Genomic DNA, 25,675 nt, shown 5'->3' on the forward strand with positions numbered 1-25,675 from the left:
CGTCAAGTTTATTGCAAAGTTTTGTAGAAGTATTTTCTTCGTTGCTTCCCGTTTACGTGTTCATAATTTGTTTGACTAGAAAATTAGTCTCTGGTGCTCTCAACAACTGCTCATAGTAGATAATACCTTCATTCACTCTGTTTGAAAAGTCTCTTCCGAATATCGCATAAACCAATCCAAACAAAACAGAAAAAACAACAAGCTCGACAAATCACCACTGCAGCCACGGCGGCTGATTGATCTCGTGCGGGGCCACGTAGGTCAGATTCACCGGCAGATTGATCAACGCGTAACGACGCTTCAGCTGCATCAGCGTCTTGCGGATGATGCGTCCATTTTTGCCGAGTAGAAAGGCGGCCGGTATGCTCGTATCCCGGTCCGATTTGTCGTGAATCATCTCGATGTAGTAGTCATAGTCGTCGGAATCGATGTCGATTTCCGTGATGATGACTGCCTTTCCGCCTGCCGCCTCGATGTTTATTGCTTTCGTTAAGAAGGAGCACTCGCTGGAAGGCAGGAAGTTGTTTTAAAATTTTGAAAAGTTCAATAGATAAGATGAAAGTTGAAAAACATGCAAAAAAAACGGCTGTTCCCCAGTAGGATAAGGGTGCTTAATCGGTATAGCACACGGCACCCTTCCAAATAAACGAATCTAAAATCAAATCAAATCTCCAGTAGGATTTGAACCCACAACTTCCGCACAAATATTGTGTAAAACGAGTCGAAAAAACCTACCCTCGTTCCACCAGTGCGATGTTACCGCGGATGTCGTTCGCGTTCAGAAACTGCTGCTCGCAGGCATCGGCCGGAATGGCCGGCACCAGTTTACCTTCCCGCACGCGAAACGAGGGCGCCTCGAAAGATGCACCGAAATCCTTGGCCGGGCGTATGCGATACGTGTACTCCAGCTCCGGCGGGTCAACTATCTCAAAGAACACGTCACCGGCTATGATGTCCTGTGTACGAATGCCATCAAACATGTGAAGATTGTTGGCTGCGAAGGGTTCGACAAAAATTTAATGATAACGCGAGGGGAGAGTTATAGTAGTAATAAACAAATTACCTCCACTATCAACCAGAGCTATGTAGCCGAAAATAAGAACTAGACTAAGCAGAACGATCGCAAGCCGACCGTAAATCTTCACCCGAAGAACCATTGTTTTTCCAACAACACCATCAGCAGACTTTTAACGACGATGCTCATAATGAACTTGACATGTTCCCCAACACTCAAGACTTCCCGATAACAAAACAACAGAAACACTGATTAGATTGCTATATCTCTGAAGATTTAGATTTGAAATGTGTGGAAAATTTCCGTACAATTATAGTAACACAATCAAAACATTAGATGCATCTTGGCGATGCGTTTTTATTTGATTTACCAACTCATGACAGAAATCAACACAGCTGAATGAAAAAAAAATCAAGGCGAGAGTTTTTTTTATCGTCATCTGTCAAGTTCTGTTTACAAGCGTGAAATGTTTCACGGTAGTTGCGCCCAGGCCTATGCGGGAGTTTTTTACCCATTTATGTGTAAAAATTATTCATTATTGGATGGATTGAAATATTTTACAAATGGGTAACAACACTTTGACTGGAAAATCAAAAAAGGTACTAAAATAACAAGAAGCCTATGAATTACGGATGAACAGGAGCATTCAAAGTTCAAAATTGGCTGATTAAACGGTACCCGAGGAAATTGAAAACTGTTCCTCATATTGAATACAGTTCCGACCTCTGAATGAGCAGTAAATGCTTTAAAAAAGCAGTTAAGTACATACGAACGAATACGTGCTTTCCAATGAACCGTAAGTGAACTTTTTGGTACCAGATTAAATCGTCTCTGCAACTTATAGTCAAAACAAAATAGACTTGAAGTTCTCAATTCTAACAATATTTGGAAGATTAAAACTGCTTATAGCTCTTTGAAGAATAGCTGGGATGTTTCTCAATCCAAAAGAGATTTACCGTCATATTTGGGTTCAGACATTTTTTTATCATTACTACCTGAAAGATTGTTGAGTCACATTTCAACCCAAATGGCATTTTTACATGCTTATATAAACTCGTTACTAATGAACAATTTATTTTTGCAATTTTAGGTTTATCCCATAACGACTGGTCTTGTCAAAGGACCTCGTATCGTAGTTCTGCATCGACACAATGGTGACTTCGGGTTTACACTCTACGCAACTCTCAAAACCGAACGCTAGATTTGGTTTTCACAGACGAATCAATCTCAATTAACTCGGTCATGGAGGCTATCGATGCTGTTGTTCCGATTGACATGTACCACCCTTCGTTTGATTTCGATATCTCTTTTCCAAACCTTATCGTTTTTGATGAGGCGTTCGATGCTTAAGCTCACAACTTTAATTGCGCAGATTTTGTCACCATGAATTGAGTCCTTTCTCGCGGTAGCGCCTTCGTGAACGCATCAACTGGCTGATCTTCAGCAGAGATGTGTCTCAAAGAAAGCGGACCTTACGGCTTCCTACGATCACCCTGATGAATGCATACTTCACGTCCAGATGCTTCATCCGCTGATGGGGCCGCGTTTCTTCCAGGTACTGGATGCAAGGGAAGTTGTCCTTCATTAACGTGGATGAAGCGCTAACCACATCCAATTCACCAAGGAAGTTTGTTAACCACAACCCTTTGTAGCATTATTTCCATACACATAGTTTCCCACAAGATTGTCCTTTCCTAAAACCTACCATGACAACACACATGGTACAAATTTCCTCACACATCATAAATTATCCAATATGCAACGAAAACATGTAGCCCATGTTTCCCATCCTCGATTTGCCAACAAGTGCTGAGCAAAGAAACCAACGCAGCACTTGAAGACATTAACCATTCCCACGAAACCTTTTCATATTCAACGCTTGAAGCAATAACCTCCAAGTGGGTCAGCACCGATGGGAATGCAGAACCGAAGAGTATGCATTTAGCGTCAAATTACAACACCATCCACACAGTTCAAGAACACGGCACCGACGACTAGAATAATGCTTCGGCGCCGGTCTCTCACTCTCTCCCGTTCTAGCTTAATCATATTCACCACAACTCAATTTCCCTTTGACACTCTCTTTCCACTAGTCCAGCTCTCTCATAACCCTATCGGAATTACATATTGTACGTATTTTATAAAAACCAAACTAAGAATCAATAAACGCTCATTATTCGATAAACCATAATCGACTGAACCAGACTTAGTTTATTCAGTCTTCGAAGCAACCATCCCACACCTTCCTTGACTGCATGACAAAGGGCTCCTATCTCAGCTTCGGTCGACGATAGACTGACCGTCTGCTGACGTTTCGTTGACCACGAAATAAGATTCCTGAAGATCATGTAACCGTAACCTGATACAGATCTTCGATCATCGGAGTAGTTTCAAAATCTGCATAAGCATATCGGATGAGTGGTTCCGATTTCGCGTTTCTGCGGAATACCAACGCCGTATCGGTCGTACGTCGAAGGTATCACAGAATATGCTTCAGGCCTTGCCAGTGCCTATCCGCCGGATTGACCTGGTACTTGCTCAGTGTGCTGACCGCAGCACAGATATCTGGTCTCGAAGATGTCGCCAGATATTGAAGACAACCGTTGAATTTTTTGAATGTTTGTTCGGCGATAACCTCACCACTTACGAGTTTACAATCGGCCATACCGAATCGTTGCAGAACCTCCTCGACGTATCCTGATTGCGAAATCTCGATGAAGCTATTCGGGAAGTCTCGCTTGATGGTCATCCCCAAGATTAGAAACATTATTTATTTCGTCTTTGGTTTAAATTACCGTACAGACTGATAACTTAAAAACTACTAAATTCTGCTTAAACCTAATTTAAAACGACGTTTGCACATATTAAAATTAAACAAATGATACACTAAATTAAAAAGTTCACAACACTTGTCAATAGGATGGTTTTGACCATAAGCAGTACGGTGGTGAGGTATTGAAAGAAACTGACGTTGTCGAAGTGTTCTCGTTGGTACATAAATATTAACACGTTGTAGAATGTAAGCACAGTCAATACGGTTGGTCAATGTGTCGAATATAAAACCTTGCTGCAGCTCGATGCGACGCTTTTCGAGTGAGGTTAGGCATATCAGTGCACACCTTTCCTCATACGGTGGTAGTTGGATCGGGTCGTTCCAGGGAAGACGTCGTAGAGCGTATCTTAAGAAACAGCGTTGAACTCGTTCAAGACGGTGGCATTGTGTCCTCTGAGCTGGAGCCCACACCTGGACGGCGTACTCCATGATGCTACGTACTGATGCACAGTATATCTGTACCAACACGTGAAAAGGATCTATCTCCAAAAGTAAACAAAAACCATTTTCAGTACCTCGCGATAGGCCAACTCTTGCACTACTTAACGGTAAAACCCTTTTGAGAAAATAATATTCCGTTACATTAAAAACTCAATTTGAGTAAAGGATCTATAAACATTCTTAAACCAGAACTGCCATTACATGGATATACACCCTTTACTCCGAAACCATTTTTCGCTACTACTCCGCCAACAAACTCAGAATAATCAATTTAACTCTTTATTCAACATAAAAACATAGTTACAAATGAATGCGAGCTTGTAACTTAAGCTAAAATGTGTAAAAATTATTCATTATTGGATGGATTGAAATATTTCACAAATGGGTAACAACACTTTGACTGGAAAATCAAAAAAGGTACTAAAATAACAAGAAGCCTATGAATTACGGATGAACAGGAGCATTCAAAGTTCAAAATTGGCTGATTAAACGGTACCCGAGGAAATTGAAAACTGTTCCTCATATTGAATACAGTTCCGACCTCTGAATGAGCAGTAAATGCTTTAAAAAAGCAGTTAAGTACATACGAACGAATACGTGCTTTCCAATGAACCGTAAGTGAACTTTTTGGTACCAGATTAAATCGTCTCTGCAACTTATAGTCAAAACAAAATAGACTTGAAGTTCTCAATTCTAACAATATTTGGAAGATTAAAACTGCTTATAGCTCTTTGAAGAATAGCTGGGATGTTTCTCAATCCAAAAGAGATTTACCGTCATATTTGGGTTCAGACATTTTTTTATCATTACTACCTGAAAGATTGTTGAGTCACATTTCAACCCAAATGGCATTTTTACATGCTTATATAAACTCGTTACTAATGAACAATTTATTTTTGCAATTTTAGGTTTATCCCATAACGACTGGTCTTGTCAAAGGACCTCGTATCGTAGTTCTGCATCGACACAATGGTGACTTCGGGTTTACACTCTACGCAACTCTCAAAACCGAACGCTAGATTTGGTTTTCACAGACGAATCAATCTCAATTAACTCGGTCATGGAGGCTATCGATGCTGTTGTTCCGATTGACATGTACCACCCTTCGTTTGATTTCGATATCTCTTTTCCAAACCTTATCGTTTTTGATGAGGCGTTCGATGCTTAAGCTCACAACTTTAATTGCGCAGATTTTGTCACCATGAATTGAGTCCTTTCTCGCGGTAGCGCCTTCGTGAACGCATCAACTGGCTGATCTTCAGCAGAGATGTGTCTCAAAGAAAGCGGACCTTACGGCTTCCTACGATCACCCTGATGAATGCATACTTCACGTCCAGATGCTTCATCCGCTGATGGGGCCGCGTTTCTTCCAGGTACTGGATGCAAGGGAAGTTGTCCTTCATTAACGTGGATGAAGCGCTAACCACATCCAATTCACCAAGGAAGTTTGTTAACCACAACCCTTCCTTGACTGCATGACAAAGGGCTCCTATCTCAGCTTCGGTCGACGATAGACTGACCGTCTGCTGACGTTTCGTTGACCACGAAATAAGATTCCTGAAGATCATGTAACCGTAACCTGATACAGATCTTCGATCATCGGAGTAGTTTCAAAATCTGCATAAGCATATCGGATGAGTGGTTCCGATTTCGCGTTTCTGCGGAATACCAACGCCGTATCGGTCGTACGTCGAAGGTATCACAGAATATGCTTCAGGCCTTGCCAGTGCCTATCCGCCGGATTGACCTGGTACTTGCTCAGTGTGCTGACCGCAGCACAGATATCTGGTCTCGAAGATGTCGCCAGATATTGAAGACAACCGTTGAATTTTTTGAATGTTTGTTCGGCGATAACCTCACCACTTACGAGTTTACAATCGGCCATACCGAATCGTTGCAGAACCTCCTCGACGTATCCTGATTGCGAAATCTCGATGACGCTATTCGGGAAGTCTCGCTTGATGGTCATCCCCAAGATTAGAAACATTATTTATTTCGTCTTTGGTTTAAATTACCGTACAGACTGATAACTTAAAAACTACTAAATTCTGCTTAAACCTAATTTAAAACGACGTTTGCACATATTAAAATTAAACAAATGATACACTAAATTAAAAAGTTCATAACACTTGTCAATAGGATGGTTTTGACCATAAGCAGTACGGTGGTGAGGTATTGAAAGAAACTGACGTTGTCGAAGTGTTCTCGTTGGTACATAAATATTAACACGTTGTAGAATGTAAGCACAGTCAATACGGTTGGTCAATGTGTCGAATATAAAACCTTGCTGCAGCTCGATGCGACGCTTTTCGAGTGAGGTTAGGCATATCAGTGCACACCTTTCCTCATACGGTGGTAGTTGGATCGGGTCGTTCCAGGGAAGACGTCGTAGAGCGTATCTTAAGAAACAGCGTTGAACTCGTTCAAGACGGTGGCATTGTGTCCTCTGAGCTGGAGCCCACACCTGGACGGCGTACTCCATGATGCTACGTACTGATGCACAGTATATCTGTACCAACACGTGAAAAGGATCTATCTCCAAAAGTAAACAAAAACCATTTTCAGTACCTCGCGATAGGCCAACTCTTGCACTACTTAACGGTAAAACCCTTTTGAGAAAATAATATTCCGTTACATTAAAAACTCAATTTGAGTAAAGGATCTATAAACATTCTTAAACCAGAACTGCCATTACATGGATATACACCCTTTACTCCGAAACCATTTTTCGCTACTACTCCGCCAACAAACTCAGAATAATCAATTTAACTCTTTATTCAACATAAAAACATAGTTACAAATGAATGCGAGCTTGTAACTTAAGCTAAAAATAAGAAAATAGCAAAGGGTGTATAAACAGGTTAGACAAAATGTTACGTGAAGTAGGTTCTATCTACGATAGCGCGTTATTTTTTCATGAAAATTGATATTTCTCTATTCCAACATAAAGAGGATGTTTCTAAAAATCGTTTGTCTTTCATAAAAATCATAAATTTCAAGTTATTTTTAATTAGCGATTTGAAATAGGTTGTATTTTTTTCAAACGCGTTTTTCTCAATACGCCATCATGGATATAGATCCTTTTTGTGTGTTGGTAAATATTTTACACTTTATTCAAAATAAAAACATAGTTGCAAATGAAGGCGGGCTTAAAACTAAAGCTAAAAATGAGAAAATAGCAAAGGGTGTATAAACAAGGGAGATAAAATATTACGTGAGCTAGGTTCTATCTACGATAGCGCGTTGTTTTTTCATGAAAATTGATATTCCTTTATTCCAACATATAGAGGATGCTCCTAAAAATCGTTAAGCTATCATAAAAATCAAAAATTTCAAGTAATTTTCAATTAGCGATTTAAAATAGGTTGTATTTTTTTCAAACGCGTTTTTCTCGATTCGCCATATATTGAGATAGATCCTTTTCACGTGTTTGTACAGATATGGCTTTCAATGCGTAAACGTCATCGAAATCCTTGGTGTTGCGACGCAGGAATCCGAGAGCAGCGAATCCTTTTGCAGAAGTAAGCGCGACATGTTCAGCAAATGTGAGCCTGTTGTCGATCTTCACTCCGAGGTCGAGAATAGACTTCACGCTCTCCAGCCTTACTCCGGTTAGTTGGTAGTCAAAAAGGATCGTTCTTCTTGCACGACAAAAGTTTATAACCTTGCACTTCTTCACGTTTGCTAGCATTCCGTTTAAGCGGCACCACTCATCTAGTCTAGCGATGTCAGCTTGAAGGGCCAAACAGTCAACAGTGTTATGAATCTTCCGGAAAATCTTCAGATCATCGGCGTAGAGAAGTGTATCGGACTGAAGTGTTGAGCACAGGTCATTCACGAAGATTATAAATAGCAGAGGTCCGAGGTGGCTCCCCTGGGGAACTCCAGACGGTGTGGCAAACATTCGTGAGCGCGTGTTCCGTATTCTGGTGAAAGCCTGGCGGTCGGTTAGATATGACGCTAGTCGATTCAACTTTGCAACCAGTATTTTGTGCGGCACACGGTCGAAAGCTTTGGCAAAGTCAATATAGACTGAATCCACCTGGCAACCTTTCTCCATGCTTTTATTCAGTGAACTTACGTAGCACATCAAATTTGTAACTGTTGACCTTTTCTTGACGAAACCATGTTGATATTCCGAGATCAAAGGCTTAACAGCGGCATACATTCGCTCGTGCATCAGAATTTCGAAGATCTTTGACATTGAATTCAAAATCGATATTGGCCGGTAGTTTTCCACGCTGTGAGCACTTCCGGATTTGTGTATCGGAGAAATAGCCGCAACTTTCCATGCATTAGGAAACGATCTTTCGGTTACCGATCGATTAATGATACTGCAAATCGGGGCGGATAAAGATGCAGCACAATGTTTCAGAAGAGCGGGAGGTATTTTATCTGGACCAGAACCTTTAGAAGGATCGACTGTGGACAACTTTTCGTAAATATCCTGTTCGGTGAAGCACGGTGAAGGTAAATTGACAACGTAAGAATGCAACGATGCAAGGTAGTTGCAGTCTGCATCAATATCAACAGAACAGTACACATTTTGGAAAAAGTCCGCGAACAAATTGACCGACTCGGCTTGATTGGAGGCAGTGACACCATTGAAGCTTACGTCTACGGGTACGGGGACGTTATGTTTTCTACCCTTAAAATGCTCCCAAAATGATGATGGATCCCGTTTAAGGTTTTCTTCGAGTCGAGATATATGTTGTCGGTAGAGAAGGTCATTTAGATGTTTGAATTCATTTACCAAGTGCCTCAAGTGACATCTAAGAGCTTCTGTGCGGTTCTTGTTGAAGCTTTTGCGAACTTTACGTAGCTGGTTCCTTAGTCGCCTTAAATCGGAGTTCCACCATGCGTTCTTAGTAGTTTTGGAACGATTTGTACCTCTAAAATGTCTTTTCCGGCAAATAGGATGTCATCCACGTACAGGATGAGGGTGAGTCTTCGCTTACAGGATCGGTAAACGCAACAGTCACTCTTCAACTAATAGAAACCAAGCTTTCTTATCTCGCTGATTCCAAGCACAACCCGCTTGCTTCAAGCCATACAGGCTTTTCTGTAATCGAACGACCTTCGATTTGCCGACGTCATCGTTTGGCAACTGCATGAATTTTCATTTAGGAATGTAGTTTTCTCGTCCATATGATGAATTCGTACGCCAACGCCAAGACGGTTCGGGCACTCTTCATCTTGGCAACCGGTGCATAGATTTCCCAGTAGTCCAATCCTGGTCTTCGGGAACATCATTTCGCGACCAATCGAGCCATGTAGCGACCGTCGTCTTTCACGGTGGACACCTACTTGGACAGGATGGGTTTCCTGTGACCAGGAGGAAGCAGACTGCTTCCCAAGTCTTGTTCTCCTTCAGGGCTGTCATCCCCTCGTCGATGGCGAACTTCCAGGAATCCCAATCGTCCCGGCTCAGTGATGTTCTGAGATAGCTCTTCATCAACAAAAGCGGTTACGTTAGCCACGTTAGCTCTTCTTCGCTGACTTTGTCTCAGGGCCGGTTCAGGGGTGAGGGAATCTTGGTCATTATTGTCATCGTCCGGAAATTCCACACTGCTCTCGTAGTCTCTCTCGCCGTAATCGCCAACAACCACACTTTTAACCACAGTGTGATCGGGATCAGCAGGCACATCGGCTAACCACTCTGATGTGTTTTCTGTTGTTGGTATATCGGCTGACCGCTCAAATGTGTTTTCGTATGCTCGCACATCGACTCGCTGCTCGGCTGTTGTTCTGGCTCACACACATCGGCTAACCGCTCAAATGTGATGGCCTCTGGCGGGTCTTCGACACGCTTCTCTATGCCCTTCTCTGGCGCAGCACCGCCACGCAGTGGCTCCAAAACGCTGGTTTCATCGAAGACCACGTTGCGGTGAATCTCGATGAACCGGTTCGAACCATTCCAAAGCCGATATCCGTTATTCGCGTAACCCACGAATACTAGCCGTTCCGGATCAAGCTTCTGCTTTCCTTAGGAATCTTTGCGTACATTGGACAACCGAAAAGGCGCAGGTTGCTCAGTAGAGTGCCCCAAATGACCCGACTTTTGAAAAAGTTATACGCTGCAGGCTAAAATTGATCCTAGGCCTAGTACAAGATCTCATGCCAAATTTGGGCCAGATCGGATCACGGGAAGGGGTCGCTCAACGAGCCTGAAGTTTCTATGGGATTTTGAGACATTTTGTTCGGGAGAAACATGAAACACCAGTTTTCCATTAATAACTTTGATTCCCGTCGGCCAAATTCTTTCAAAAAACGGGTTTTCTTAAAGCTGTACTAGAACTAGGATCAATTTTGGTCTGCAGCGCATAACATTTCACAGGTTTTGGATTTCCCATACAAATTTGGGGCAGTCTATTGCTCAGCTTTGACCTCCGACCGTACCACTTCTCGAAAGGAGTCTTGTTAACCACAGGACCTCTTGTTGGTGCTCCGTTTGTGAAGTAAGCAGCGCACAAAACAACTTCACTCACATCGTCTTCGACAATCCGTTACCATGGATCTTCGCTCTGACCTTCTCCATCAGTGTACGATTTGCTCGCTCGCTGACGCCGTTCTGCTGCGGATTATACAGGACCGCGAATATCATCTGAACTACTTTCTCAGAACAATGTTTTTGTAACTCTTTACTAACGTATTCACGTCCGTTGTCGTTGGCTGACGTCGGGCTGTTAGCATCGGCCTAAAGTCGTGCGCTGCATGCTACATCTCTTTGCACCTCTAGACAGAATTCAATCGAACAAGAATGTATCCAGCATTTTAGCAGAAGAAAAAGTTACTCCGCACTCAAAATTAAAATATTTAGGGATGTTCGGAAACAGGCAACGCAATGGTAAGTATTGAGTAAAAATATTTCATTTATTTCATTATCTATGTTTACTTTATATACTGTGAATATGTTTTTTTCTTTATCAGTTGATCTTTTTTAATTCAATCTTTTGACATCAGTGTTGTTCCGTTCAACTCGATCTTGTATATAGATATACTGCCTAGTTCAATTGATTTTCGTTCCTCCGGCACTTCATTGTTGCTACCGATCTGTGTTCGACTTCCAAAAATGTAGAGCGAAAAAACATCCAAAAAACGCTTCCTTTACTCTATACGTTCTGTCTAGGAAATAATGCTATAGAAAAGGAAATTTTTGTTTTGTATAATATCTGATCGACAAAAATATTTACACTCAACTAGCGTACATGTTGTTGTGGGCAAACGATTAAATCCAACAATACACTTCCTATCTAGGGGTTTCAAAGTATTCTTTTTCACCTTCGTAGCTTTTTTCGATTTTTTATCGGGATATGGAGGAAAAATGCCTCATCTTGCATTCAAAATCAGGGAATGCAAGATTCAATTTAATTCACAGGAAAGAAGTAAGGGGGTTGTGGTAAGCAAAACCGAAAAGTGGTTCAATGGCAAATCGATTCTCTCTCACTGTGTTAGAATAAATTTAAGGATCGAGGAGGGGCAACATAAAAGAGCAAACTTTGCGTTAAGCAGCAGAGGCAGAAGTTTTGCTCGAAAGTAATTAAAACCAAACAACTTTTTTTTTCATCAAGAATTAAAACAAGTGTTGCTTAAAAATGATAGTTGATATACATTTACATATGTACAAAATGCGACAATTTCATTTACGAAAGTATTATTTTTATATCTCTTAAAACGGCGTTGTAGGAAGATTGTTAACTAAATGCTAGTTTTGGAATTTGCTATACATGAAAGGCGTTTATAGATTTCACATTGCTTGGGTCGATCCGCGGAAGGCTGCGAATTAAGGACAATAAATAGACTGCTAGTGAAGAATAGAACTTGACAAATGCTCCGGGACCAATGTCTCGCGATTCTATTGATTATAATAACATTAACCAGAAAGTTGGCTAAAATAAATTGGCTGATCTAGTTTGTTATATATCGCATAAATTAGATTTTGGTTAAGTAGATACTAACATATCTAAAGCTAGGCTATTTTGAACATATTGCTAAAACTAAACAAAAACTTGGCAACCAAATTATCAACTGTAGCTGGATTTGATTAACTTTGACACATTGAATTTCGTTTCGTTCTTTCCTGCCGGGCGAAAAATATTCGGCTTCTCTTGATATCTCATCTGTTTCTTTTTTTCAATTGCACAGCACATTTGCATTATCCTTCACTTCTTATATTACATTTCCTTCTTTCTGTTGCTCACCTATGAAAATTGTTTTTCGTTTGCTTTGAAAATAGATTGCTTCGGCTGATTCTCCTTTTTCCTTCCCTAATATATGCACAAACACTAGCGCTTTTAATTGCCATACATTTTATGAAAACTGTAGAAAACGTTTCGATTTTTGTAGTGGTGTTCCGAGATTATCTTCTAAGTCTGCTGCTGCTCCCGCCAAAGCCACTCGGACCGCAGCCGGTCCCCTTTTGTCATGCGGCACCGAGACCATCGGAATAGGACGAAATGCTGCTCCGGGTGGACCCAATCTGGAGCAGATCATGACCCTGCGGGGATTGCGGCGGCATCGGTACCATACTGTTACCGTACAACTGTTCCATCTCCTCTAGCTGCTGGGCGAATGTTTCCTCCAGGCGCTGGTTGTTTTTTTTTGGTGAAGGATAAAGTAAAAGTTATTTTTAGGTGGGTAGAACATTTTTTAGGAAAATATAACATTGAAACATATTTTGGTTGTTAGTATTTTACATTGTGTTTAACCATATTTGCAACCTCCACCAATTTGTGAAACCGAAGTTCGCATGTTACTTACAGTGTGTCCCCTAAAAATGGGGGTATTTCAAAATGCTTAGAATAGACGAAAGGTGCTCCCGTTGTAATTTATTCCTAGACGCAACAAATTGATTTATTAATGTTCTCCTGTGATTAGAACATAAACGACATACGCTTTGGCACGTCTTAATTGAAGCGCTAATAATTCGATCACATTACACCACACACAGTCTCAAGGTGCCCGCATGTGTGGTGCATTAAAATGCAAACTAATGCTAAAAGCTTTACGCGTTCTGAAAACGAAAAAAAAACGTGAAAATAATATCAATGCATCGTGGTGTGCTCACTTGCAGCAACACGCCTTGATTCTTGTGCCGCATCGTGGCTTGTCTGAGCTGAATCTGAGCCGCCAGATGTATGATCGATAATATATCAGGAACTCAGGTAAGCAGTTGTCAATGCGTCGTCGTTGTCGCGTAATCAATCGACATCAGCTTCAAATTATCATCAATGAACTTGAATTTTAAGTGCCTTGTTGTACTACTAAAGAATCGCGTGCGGATCGATATTTGCCAGCTGATTTTCAATTTTTCTTCTCTTTTTTTTTATAATTCTTTATTTGAAACGGGTCATACGTTTAAGTTTTAAGGAGCCACACTCGTTTTTTGTTTTTCACAATCATTTTCTTAGTCTAGCACTTTTTTTTAAAGAAAAAAGAAGATAGAAAGGGAAATATGAAAATAAAATAGGGTTATAGACGGAGATCGATAGCTTTTAGATAGAGGTAGATTTCGAACATGTAGTCCAAATCTAGCACAGCTAGCACGTCTCTCACTGGAACGTAAGGTGGTTTTCCTCGGGCCCGAAGGAAATCTATGAAAGTCGTTCTGGCGACAAGATGGACCTCACACGACCAAACAATATACTCGATGTCGTGGTAACCTTGGCCGCAACTGCACAAATTGCTGCCAGCAATACCCAAACGAAAGAGTACCGCGTCTAAGGGATTTTTTTTTCTTTTTTTTTTTTCTCTTGATTATTATTCAATAATTCCTGTGTTTTGCCCAAATCCCGGATATTTTTTAGCTTTACCACGCACACTACATCTAAATATTTTGTAATGAAAAATTCAAATTCTCTTTAAACTTTTGAAGCCACGTTCAATGCTTTTTACTGAATTAAAATCGGTTGAGAAATAAAGAAGTAACAACGAGGTAAATGAAAAGGGGCTTGGACATCCGGCCAAAGGCCGATAGCTTGAAAGATGTTAAGCCGAAGGTCGTTAGGCCGAATGGGTTAAAAGGCCGAAGGATGTTCGGCCGAATAGGACAAAAGGCCTAATGGGATAATTTCCGAAGGTTATTTGGCCGAATATTATAAGGCCAAATGGTCATCAGGCAGAATGGACGATAGGGCGAATGGTCGTAAGGCTGAATGGTAATCAGGCCGAATGGTCGTAAGGCCGAATGGTCTTAAGGCCGAATGGTCGTAAGGCCGAATGGTCGAATCCAGCCTTGCATCCATTAGGCCTGATGACTATTCCGTCCAATAACCATTCGGCCTTACGAACATTCGGCCTTACTATCATTCGCCCCAAAATGCAATCAAGCGTTAATATGTCTTATCGGCCTGGCATCAGCCTAACGACCATTCGGCCTTACGACGATTCGGCCTAATGACCGTTTGGCCTAATGATCATTCAGCCTTTTGACCATTCGGCCTAGTAACCATTCGGGCTAGTGACCTTTCGGCCTAATGACCATTCGACCTAGTGATTATTTGGCCTTGCATCATTTCGGCCTAACAGCCTTCGGCTGGATAACCGTCGGCCCAATAACCCATTCGGCCTAGTCCTACTCGGCCAGATAACCCATTCGGCCTAACGTCCATCGGCCGAATGGCTTTCGGTCTCATGACTTTCGGACGAATGGTCCAGCCTCATTGCATACACCTAAAATTCAGCCTTTACTTCAATCATGAGTTCTCAATATTTCAACGTCATTGGCATAAGACGTGAACGCTAGCAGATATGATTCAATTTTAGCCGGCATTAATCTCGCAGCGAAACCGCATTGCGTATGACTGGAGGAAAACATAATAAAAACGTTTTCAAGTCCCTCCCTATCTCATCTTATCACAAAATAAAGGATACACACAATCACCTAGACTCGAATGAATTGATCCGCTCGGTCAATGCTGAGCGTGAGTATGTAATCACTAATCAGGCAGTAGGAAAGCAAAAAACATTTTCTCGAATAGCCAAATGTTCAGACAATACAGGCTATCCCCAGCCCAAACCTCAGACACTGTGCTTTTTTTTGCAGCTGTGACACAAAGAATATGACAATTTTTTGTGATAGTCCTTTGCTGCCGCTCATAGCAAGTCCGTCCCATTTGCGTTTTCATCATTTTTCAGTTTATCGCTGGAAACACTTTACTTTTATCTGTATTTTCAAGAGAAACTTTAGTTTTTAGTACTTTGTTCTGATGAACATTGAAAAAAACCTCAAGAAATTTTGTCCCATTGAACAAATGATCGCAAGTCGGTCCCATATGGCATAAATCATCGCAAGTCGGTCCCATAGCCATAAGGGCCCAGCAAATGATGTTCTACAGAATCAAAACAAAAAAATAATCCTTATAAAGCTAAAAACTTTCATTGGCCGTAGCAGTGACAGATTCTTTTTATTACTTTGATAAAAAACGCATACAAGTGCCGAATTAGCGTTGGACTTTTTACCATTTTTCAATGCCATTTTTCTCACTTCAACAAAAACGCAAATGGGACGGACTTGCTATGAGCGGCAGTTTGGCCCTCCACACACTTATTTAGAAGTGGGAGGGACTTTTTATCCTCTGGATAATTATGTTAACATCATTTGTTCAATTTCTAGTCTTACTCCTGCGTATGTCAATCAACGTACAATTTTATTTCCTTCTTCAGAGCTTCATCATATTTATATGATCCTTTTAAGGATTAGTCTTTGTATCAAATTGTCTGTTTGATATATTGTGAATATTGTCAGTTTCTTAAAAACATTCAAGTTGGTACTGTCTTTGATATTCATCAGTATATCATTATACATCCTTAATCCGTTGTAGGGAATATATCTTTGGTTCATCTTTTTTGGCAAACTAAAATCTCCTTGTACTGTATCTGTACTGTACTGTATCCGTTGAACCATACTGCAGACCAGTAAATAAGTTGGAAACATTCCTTTCTTTATTGAGGTTTAGACACAATTTTCGATGTTAAAAAAAAAAAATGCAATATTTTTTAAATCAACATTTGCTTCATGTATGACGTGCTCAAAATCACTGAATCATCCGCAAATAGCTTTAGATTGTAAACATTTTTTCATGTCATTGATGTAAAGTATAAATAACAAAGGACCCAACACACTTCTTTGTGGGACACCTAAGTTATTTTCTCTGTATCGCGAGTAAGTTGAACCAAATTTTGTTCTTTGCATTCTGTTACCCAAATAGTCCTTGAACCAGTTAAGAACTGTCCCACTGATGTCAATTCTTAATAACACAATAATCAGAATTGCTCGATCAATCATTTCATCATTTCTGGTGGCTTTAGGGTTTAACCCCCTCCATGAAGAATTTTTCCAAGTAAAATTTTCGAAGTAGTAAAGAGAAATGACTTGACCTTAAAAGGTGTTAAATAAATGTTAACAAGAAAGTCAGAAATTTTTTGTTTCCGGCGGAAATATGTTTTAAATCAACCTAGGCTTGAGACATTTTATTTTACCTCATAACATAAAAATATGCCGTTCACGAATTAAAACTAATTTTTAATTGTAAACTTCAATTTGCAATTCATCAACCTTTTGCATTTAAACTCTGAACTTGACATAAAAAACCCTTCTTTAGAATGGGTTTTATTCAGGAATATAATCAAACAAATGCAGAATTTGAAACCAACCATTTTAACTTCAAAATCAATACGTGGAATACTAATATTATACATCAAAAAGTTGGAGGCAATGCACATGACTCACGATAATCATCATAATAAGCAAATTAAAATCTAAAACTAATTTTCTAATTTTCAAAAAAATTATATTCACGAAAAATTTTGCTTATATGAAATATTCTTCAAGAAACGAATCTCATCTCTCAAAAATTTAATAGCTTTGCAGGTTTGAACAAATTTTGTTAAATTAATTCCATTTTTTTAACTTTTTTCTGTGATTTTAAAAATATTTGAAATCTTTCCAAATTTTCATAAACTGTGAATTTAACTTTTTCAGATCATGCTCCATTATCTTTGGAATATTATACCTTAATTGAATAAAATGGGCATAATAAACAAATTCAGAATCAGATTTACTTTCTGTAACCGTAGATTTATTACTTTATCAGTTATCAATGATTGATTTCTCTTAAAATTGATACAAATTGATAGCTTTAAGCCTATTTTATTTTTCTGTTAACATAGTATTCCGTCTCACGACATAACTTGACGAACATAATTCCTACATTTGACAAAAGAAGATTCGTGTTCAGAGTGCAGATCTACCAATCATTCAATCATAAGCACCAAAATGCTGTTCCTTTAAGTTATCAGTTAAATTCCTTTTTTTAATTTTTTTAAAAATGGATTGACGACTTTATCGAAAAAACATCCTTCTAAAATATTAAAAAAAACTAATCTTTTTCATCATCATATAATGTTTTAATTTTCAAATATATTTACCGAAGTTTAAAGTTAAACTATTTAAACTTTATGAAATATTATTTCATAAATTTGTCTATGTTTTTCAAATTAAAATTTTTGTGTTCCGAAAATAAAATTTTCTGTTTTTGAAACTATGTTTTTAATAAGAAAAACATAGTTTCCACCTTCTGTCCTATTCAGGACCCAAAATGACCCAATTGATAGCTACAAAATATACAGTTCTTGAAATTTTTAACTTTCTTTCAACTTTTTTTTTTATTTTTTAATCAATCATGATTTTTACTTATCTTATCTTTAATTGATTTGATTCGAAGTAGCAACTTAAAAGTTAATTTTTAATGCGTAATGATAACTAAATTTGTATTATCTTAGTGTTTTCAATATTTACAACAAAACCTGAAATTCATTATTTTTATTCTTATTTTATCAGTTTCTTATTGATCATTTCCCAATCTGTAATTTGTCAGTATAATGGAACATGTTGTATAGTAAATATATGAAGTTATTGTTTTTATCTTCAGATTTTTTTCTGGCTTTCATTTTAATAACTGGATAACGTATAACGTAATAACGTATTCTATTATTTTCCCAAGTTCAAAATGTTTTTTTCCAAATCGAGAATTCACATTTCTAATCGTGATATTTTTTCCAAATTCAAGCTACTACAGCGATTTTTTTTAATCAATCCTTCCATTAAAAACGAAGAAAAGAAATGTAAAATAAGATGGATAATAAATAACAATCAATATATTGTTCTAACAATTTTTAATCATGGTTAATTTTTAACGTGATCTGACATTTTTTTGAGAATACAGATTTTTTTTTTAAATCTGGTGTTATATTTTATGTATTTTATATCTGTGCATTAATTGTTATGTCCGAAGCTTTATTTGCATTCTTTCTGGTGTTTGGTATTGTTATTATTTTTGGCTAGATTTAAATTTGGTCATTTCTCAAACTCTGGGGTCTAAAAAGCTTCGTTTTGATTCAAAACTCATAGTTAAGGATGATTTCTTCTGTGGAACCGTGCCTGCCAATGGATCTGTTCCAACTTATAAATTTTTAAAGGAAATTTTTCCACTGCACAACTTTGTTGAAGATCGTAACTTTGTATCTCCTTAGGAAAATACAATTATTAGCTGTAAAAGCTATTCTTGGTGAGTGATAGCTTTTAAGAGACTGTTATATGGAACATTTGGCTATTCGAGAATATTCTCTTCAGAACATCTCGAAAAAAAAATTTGTTTTTGTTATTAACCTTCTAATGCCCAACCCCGCTTTTTAAAATGTTTCATTGGTTAATAACTCAAGTTTTTTTCAGGCATATGATTTTCTACTGAAAAAAAGTTGATCAAAAACCGAGCTTTTGTGTATTTTTAAGCGAAAGAAATTTAAGATTCATGGAGTACTTTACTGAACGTTCAAAACAACCATTTAAATCCGATACAAAATTACTTTTTAGATTGAAATTGTACCATCAAAAATCATACTTTTTGAATAAATGGATATGGTTTGACCTGTAGGAACATTTCCATAGGTTTAAGTTTTGAAAACCATTAAAAGGCTCCCACCTGAGCAAAATAATGATAAAACGATTGAAGATTAGAAATATCCGTACGTTTATAGATGAATAGATACATAGATAGGTTGATGACATGATTCACATTAGGACTCAAGCAATATTTGGAAACCTTGTCCACGATTTACTGAATGCTAAGTATCGAATATATTGATAGGTACTTAACGCCATAAATCATAACAGCTCAATAGCACGGATATAGAAAAATTGTGTTACAATCCCTAAAAACATATCTTCGATCGTTATGTTATCGACGAATATTTTAATAAAAAATTCTACACCATCCTTTCGTTCAAACATATTAGAAACCGTGCTTAGCGTCGCAATTATTGTAAATGGCAAAAAAATTTCACGGTGTCGTATGGATCCGATCCGACTCAAAGCACACTTTTCACCAGCCATAAGCCACCCGCCTCAAAGTCTACGCGCTTGTCTAGCCGTGTTTAGTTAGTTCTACAATGTATACGCAATCGGATCGTGCTAACAAGAGTTGTCGCGCCTCGGTCGGCCGTGTAAATATCGCGATAACGGTGATCTGTTTCGCGTTAAGTTGTTTGGTTACTCTTACGTCCGGCGGAAAATCGATCAAGAATCAATCTAACGGTGTAGTCAATTACTGCGGGGAAAACAAACTGTGCCCGGATGGAACCCGACACGTGGTCTGCAATGGGTACAGCTTTGGAAGCAACTGCACCCGCCCAATGTTGATCAAAATGACTCAAAAGTTTGTGAATCTTATTCTTAATTTTCACAACGAGAAACGCAACAAGTTGGCCTGTGGCTCTATGAGACGTTACGCCTCGGCAAGTTCCATGCAAAAGTTGGTAGGTTCCCGTCTTAATTTTGAAAAAATAAATGAACTCTTTAAAAGGTCCAGTATTTAAACATTTCAGCGTTGGAACGACGAGCTGGCTCATATGGCCGAGTACAACGCCAAAAGTTGTCACTTTGCCCACGACCAGTGCCACAATACGCCAAAGTTCCGGCACAGCGGCCAGAGCATCGGGATGAAGTGGTTCCACGGACACAACTACACTGCGCCCTACGTGGTTCGGGATCTGATGCGCAAATGGTACGTGGAGCACAAAATGGCCAAGCAACACGATGTCGATCTTTGCAAATACTCTTCGGAAAGGTATATTTTTTCAATTTTAAAAATAAAAACAACCACCTAACGTAAAAATTTTTCCAAAGCTACAAAATAGGACACTTCACTCAGATGATCCGGGCGGACACGACCGAAGTGGGCTGTGCACTGGTGCGCTTCCAGAAGCACAATAACAATCTGAAGTTCGTGCACTACTATCTCGTTTGTAACTACTCCGAAGGAAACGTTGAGAACAAGCCGATTTACAAAAGGGGCGAGCCCTGCAGTGGCTGTAAGCTGGGATGCGCCGGGCCCAAGTTTCGGTGTCTCTGTCGAGGTTAATATAAAGTTGTGCGTTTTGTGACGTCGAAGAATATTGAATGTATTATTTATTATCCAAAAGTGGAATATTTTCTGGATTTATTTATGATTAAACTGATAATCAATAAACTGATGAAGTATACAGCTCAGTTACAGCAGGTGTTATTATGTTTAAACAATTTCACTTCAAAAAGTCTTTCGAATTACAATCGGTGAAAAAATTCAGTAACCAAGATCAATTTTTACCAAACTACACTGAATGATCCATTCAAGTTCATAAACACTACCATGAAATTTATTTTTGAAAATACCTGTGTTGAGCTGATTTTATCGTATCTTGAGAATTTGAAGGGGTAGTAACCGTATGTATGAGAAAAAAAAAATAAATTCTTCAAAACTCAAAAGAAAATTAAGTCAAAACATATCAATACTAATAATAGCGAAAACTATAAAATCAAGCATCGAGTATGACTACTTTCAGTATTCACCAGTATGTGAGCATCGCGAGGCCTATAAAGTTAGGTGTATGGAAACTGTAGACCATGGGTGGCCAACATTTTCAACAAGCGGGCCAAATTTCAAAAATGAGATTATCAAGCGGGCTAAAAAAAGCAAATTGTTCTGGAGTATTGCAAGAGAACAAATAATAACATATTTTTGAAAACGCTTTAAAATTAAACATTTGCCCAGGTATAGGTGAAGCTGGCCAGATTGCCCGGTTTGAATATAAAATTTACCTTTTTTGCCCAATCAAACGAAGAAAAAAACAATTTTTTTGGAAAAAAAAATTATTTTTTCAGCAAGTTTTATAAAAATAATCATAAAGGTTTTGTGGAAGCCTGAAATACGATTCAAAATCTGATAAGTTTTGATGGAAAAATATGTTTCAAGTATTTTTTCTTAATTTTTATTGAGTAATTCATGGGTATTTGAATTTTGAAATCGTATGCCCGGATTTGGCCAGGTTTTTAAATAAAATATCCCGGATTTGTCCGGCCCGAATACATACTGAAATATTCTGGAAACCTAAGTATAAATTCGTCTTTAAAAGTCATTTCTGTTACTTGCATGAACTTTCCCTTCCAACTTATATATGTACGTCATTTTTTCAAGGCATTTAAAATCTCTTCGGTTTATTCATCCCAGAAATGTCAAGTGGCGTGACTACAATTAACATTATGTTAATTTTATGGTCTCCAAATTTAAAAAATTACCGCCCAATTTCCAAAGTTTACAAAGTTCACATTTCTTTTTAGAAAAATTTGTTTTACAAATTTAAGAAAAATACGCAGAATGAAATTGTTGAAAAAAGTAACGTTCACCAGCTTTTGACATTTAGAAGAATAATTTTTTAAACGAACTCTAGTACATCAACCTCAACTTAAACCAACATTTTTAATATTTTCACAGTTGCCATCTTGCTCACTTTAGAGTCGGACGCATTTTTTGATGTCATCAAAACAAGGTTTTGATTTTCTAAAAAGTCTCACGGACTTTGTCCGTCTTTCCGCTAAATCGGAATCCTGTTAAAGGATCCAACACTCGCCAAAATGACCTCAACGGTCGAACGCACCTTTGTCATCAATATCCGAAACATTCCCGTTAAGGTCAAGTATCCGGAAATCGCCAATTTCATTATTGAAAAACTCGGCATGGAAGTCACCCAGGTAAAGCACCTTCAAATCAGCAATGGACAGGTCTTTGTAGGAACCGACTCAGCCCAAACAGCCCGTGGAATTGTTCAAGAACACAACATGCAGCATCAACTACAGTACGAAGGGAAGAATTACGATATTGTGTTGTCTATGGAGGACGGCTCAATTGAGGTTAGGATCCACGATCTCAGACCACAAATCACCAACCAACAACTAGCTTTTCGTCTGCGCGAATATGGCCAAATACAATCAATTCAGCTTGAAACCTGGAAGGATTTCTTCCCCGGGGTACCAAACGGTATCAGAATAGTACGAATGAAGCTTGCAAAACCTATACCATCCTACATCACTGTTGAGTCATCTATGACATTGGTTACCTACAAAGGCCAAACTGCTACCTGTAAACATTGCAACCGAAATGTTCACTACACACAAAAATGCTCGGAATATGCTAAGTCGCTACAAGTGGAAAATGATGTTCAAAAAAGATTAATGTCAGATCTTTTTAAGACATCCTCAACCACTAGCACGGATACCTCGAATATTCAGAATGAAGACACACAAAACTTGAATGCTGGTACCACTAGAAGATTGTCAATATCATCCACTGAAATGGATGAAGATTTCCCTCCGTTGCTAAGCCCGGCCAACCAATCATCTATCGTTATGAATGAAGTCGAGATCGTGGAAAGTTCAACATCAGCATCCCGCAGTTTTCCTGAAGCGCTAAACAAAACGACAACCAATCTGACGTCGACCATAAAACGGCCGGCTTCGCCAATGAATGTGGATCAAAACAACGAAGAAAAGCGAATCACACGTAGTCAGGAACAGCGCAGCAACCAACGTTCACGAGAATCATCTAGGACCAAAGCTCAAAATGCCAAATAATACATTCACTCTCATCGTATCAACAACTACTTATACCAGCCCTATTTGTCACCAAATTCACATCAACGCATTACTTCTTGGACGTGATAAGAAAGCAGCCAGCAATATTTACATCAGCAGCCAAACGTTCTCGAGATGTGCCGTAGTACTTTTGCCGCTGATGTCAACAACGATCGTAGCCAACGAAATTACCGGACAAGAAGCTGTTTTTTTCTCACCGGTAAGCAAAATTTACAGTATATGTTCAGCCTTAGCTCCCGATGATACTGCTCCTCTCAGTGAAATCTCATCCTTTGCAGTACACAACAAACTACGACGAATGATTGCAGCATCCAGGGTTACCAGAATCTGCTTTGTCGATACTACATTTGATTCATGATGACTTCGCACAGTTATAAAATCGGAACCATTAACATGAATGGAGTATCCAACGAAACGAAATTGCAGTCCATGGCTTCGTTCATCCGCGCTGCTGAACTGGACGTTATTTTTCTCCAGGAAGTCGCTGTCACCGACCTTGAAATAAATGGGTACAACATCGTTTTCAATGTCGACGAACGCCGGCGAGGTACAGCGATTGCATTGAGAAACTACTATGTCTACCATAGAGTACAAAGAAGCCTAGATGCTCGTTTGATAAGTTTAGGTATCGGCAGCATAACTTTTATTAACTGGTATGCACCACCTGGCACACAAAATCGCGCAAATCGGGAAATTTTCTTCAATTCTACACTAGCGAATCATCTATTAGATGCACAAAACGTAGTGATAGTGGGAGGCGATTTTAATTCTGTTACCAATCGCAAAGATGCTACTGGGACAAACTCGTACTCTCCTATGCTCCGAAGGCTTATGGAATCGTCTGATCTTAAAGACACATGGGAAATACTTAAAGGAAATTATGTAGAATATTCATTCGTACGAGCCGATTCTGCTTCAAGGTTGGATCGAATATTACTACCCTCAAACATACGAAGTTCGGTCCGATGTGCTTATTTTGCTGCAACAGCCTTTTCTGACCATAAAGCATACGTAATACGAATAGCTCTCCCTCATCTTGGCACGGCACCTGGTAGAGGAGTTTGGAGAATGCATCCAAAGGTCTTAAACGATGACGAAATTATGGCAGAATTTAATACAAAGTGGAACTACTGGTGCAGACAAAAAAGACATTTCCCCAATTGGATCGAATGGTGGACGAAATTCGTTAAACAGAAAGCTAAATCATTCTTGCAATGGAAATCAGCTCTTCAACGTCGGAAGGATCAGGATACAACTGAATTGTATTATGCTATGTTGAGTAGGTCGTATGATCGTTACTATGGTGACCCACAACAACTCAGAGACATCAACCATATAAAAAGCCTTATGCTTAGACATCAGAGGGAAATTTCCTCAGCCAACAAGCAGTGGAACGAATGCTATATTGGTGGAGAGAACACCTCAATTTTTCATGTCGCCTGCCAGAAAAACAAGAAGAAAAAAACCAATATTTGTCAAATTGAAACATCAACAGGAATAGTCACGGATCAAAATAACATTCAGCAACACTTCAAGAACTTCTTCGAAGAGCTTTATAGTCCATCTCAGACCAGATGGAGTGACAACTTCGAACCTATTCTAAAAATTCCCGAAAACAACGAGATGAACCGAGAAGTGCTCCAAGAAGTAACCCAAGGCGAAATTTGGAGCGCGATAAAATCTAGTGCTTCGAAGAAATCTGCAGGAATAGATGGATTGCCAAAAGAGTTTTATGAAAAATGTTGGAACACCATTGGCCGAGAATTCACTCAAGTAATGAACGATGTCATACGAGGTTTGGCTTCGAAAGAATTTTTTGACGGAATAATTGTACTGATTAAAAAGGAAAGTGACACGAATAGCGTAAAAGACTATCGACCTATCTCGCTGTTAAATTTCGATTATAAACTGGTTGGAAGAATTTTAAAAAGACGTTTAACAGATTTGCTGCCTATGGTGCTATCGGACAAACAAAAATGCTCAAATGGAGGAAAAAATATATTCGAAGCAACATCGAAAATTTTAGACTACATCTGCCAGCTAGCTACAAATAAACAAAACTCACTTCTAATAGCCTTAGATCTGGACCATGCGTTTGATCGGGTTGATCATGCTTTCTTGGCGGCAACGATGCATAAAATGAACTTCAACGAGTCTCTTATAAACCTACTTATGTCCTTCTTTGCCAACAGCCACTCGAGGGTATTAATAAATGGACAGTTATCCAACGAATTCAGGATACAATGCTCCGTCCGTCAGGGTGACCCCCTGTCGATGTTGCTCTTCGTCATCTACATACAGCCGCTGCTCGATAAAATCAGTACAACACTCCCAGCATCAGTGCTAAACGCATACGCCGATGATATCTCAATATTTCTTGAGAACGAGAACCAACTAATGACTTTGGTTAACCTATTTCAGG

General features: G+C 39.0%; 3 protein-coding genes across 13 annotated transcripts in view; 1 reads left to right on the forward strand and 2 right to left on the reverse strand.

Moving 5' to 3' along the window:
• Positions 1-13: 13 nt before the first annotated feature.
• On the reverse strand, positions 14-1,403 carry LOC129743925 (PRADC1-like protein). Its single transcript, XM_055736164.1, has 3 exons — positions 1,064-1,403; positions 736-994; positions 14-506 (listed from the first exon to the last, which is right to left on the reverse strand). The coding sequence occupies exons 1-3, from the start codon at positions 1,155-1,157 to the stop codon at positions 212-214; spliced, it is 648 nt and encodes a 215-aa protein (XP_055592139.1). The 5' UTR covers positions 1,158-1,403; the 3' UTR covers positions 14-211.
• A 9,738-nt stretch (positions 1,404-11,141) lies between these two features.
• Positions 11,142-25,675, reverse strand: part of LOC129746114 (serine/threonine-protein kinase 10) — a 157,329-nt gene continuing 142,795 nt past the window's right edge. For 9 of the 11 annotated variants that reach the window (XM_055739586.1, XM_055739589.1, XM_055739588.1 and 6 more), the window contains one exon: positions 12,737-12,876. Coding sequence is in view for 2 of the 11 variants with exons in the window: in XM_055739594.1 (XP_055595569.1) it covers positions 12,712-12,876 (165 nt within the window). In the remaining 9 variants the exon portion in view is untranslated. Of the gene's footprint in view, positions 12,877-25,675 lie in introns of all 11 variants that reach the window. The other 2 variants (XM_055739594.1, XM_055739590.1) reach the window with 1 other exon arrangement.
• LOC129746115 (antigen 5 like allergen Cul n 1-like) lies at positions 19,551-20,839 on the forward strand. Its single transcript, XM_055739595.1, has 3 exons — positions 19,551-20,102; positions 20,172-20,413; positions 20,473-20,839. The coding sequence occupies exons 1-3, from the start codon at positions 19,737-19,739 to the stop codon at positions 20,705-20,707; spliced, it is 843 nt and encodes a 280-aa protein (XP_055595570.1). The 5' UTR covers positions 19,551-19,736; the 3' UTR covers positions 20,708-20,839.

The sequence above is a fragment of the Uranotaenia lowii genome, chromosome 2 (genome assembly GCF_029784155.1).
Source record: "Uranotaenia lowii strain MFRU-FL chromosome 2, ASM2978415v1, whole genome shotgun sequence".
Lineage (NCBI taxonomy): Eukaryota > Metazoa > Arthropoda > Insecta > Diptera > Culicidae > Uranotaenia > Uranotaenia lowii.

Coding starts and splice junctions, on each gene's coding strand:
- LOC129743925 (XM_055736164.1), bottom strand. CDS start 1,157: ATGGTTCTTCGGGTGAAGATTTACGGTCGGCTTGCGATCGTTCTGCTT. Junction 995..1,063: donor AGCTCTGGTTGATAGTGGAG/GTAATTTGTTTA, acceptor AACCCTTCGCAG/CCAACAATCTTCACATGTTT. Junction 507..735: donor ATCGCACTGGTGGAACGAGG/GTAGGTTTTTTC, acceptor CCTGCCTTCCAG/CGAGTGCTCCTTCTTAACGA.
- LOC129746115 (XM_055739595.1), top strand. CDS start 19,737: ATGTATACGCAATCGGATCGTGCTAACAAGAGTTGTCGCGCCTCGGTC. Junction 20,103..20,171: donor CAAGTTCCATGCAAAAGTTG/GTAGGTTCCCGT, acceptor TAAACATTTCAG/CGTTGGAACGACGAGCTGGC. Junction 20,414..20,472: donor TGCAAATACTCTTCGGAAAG/GTATATTTTTTC, acceptor ATTTTTCCAAAG/CTACAAAATAGGACACTTCA.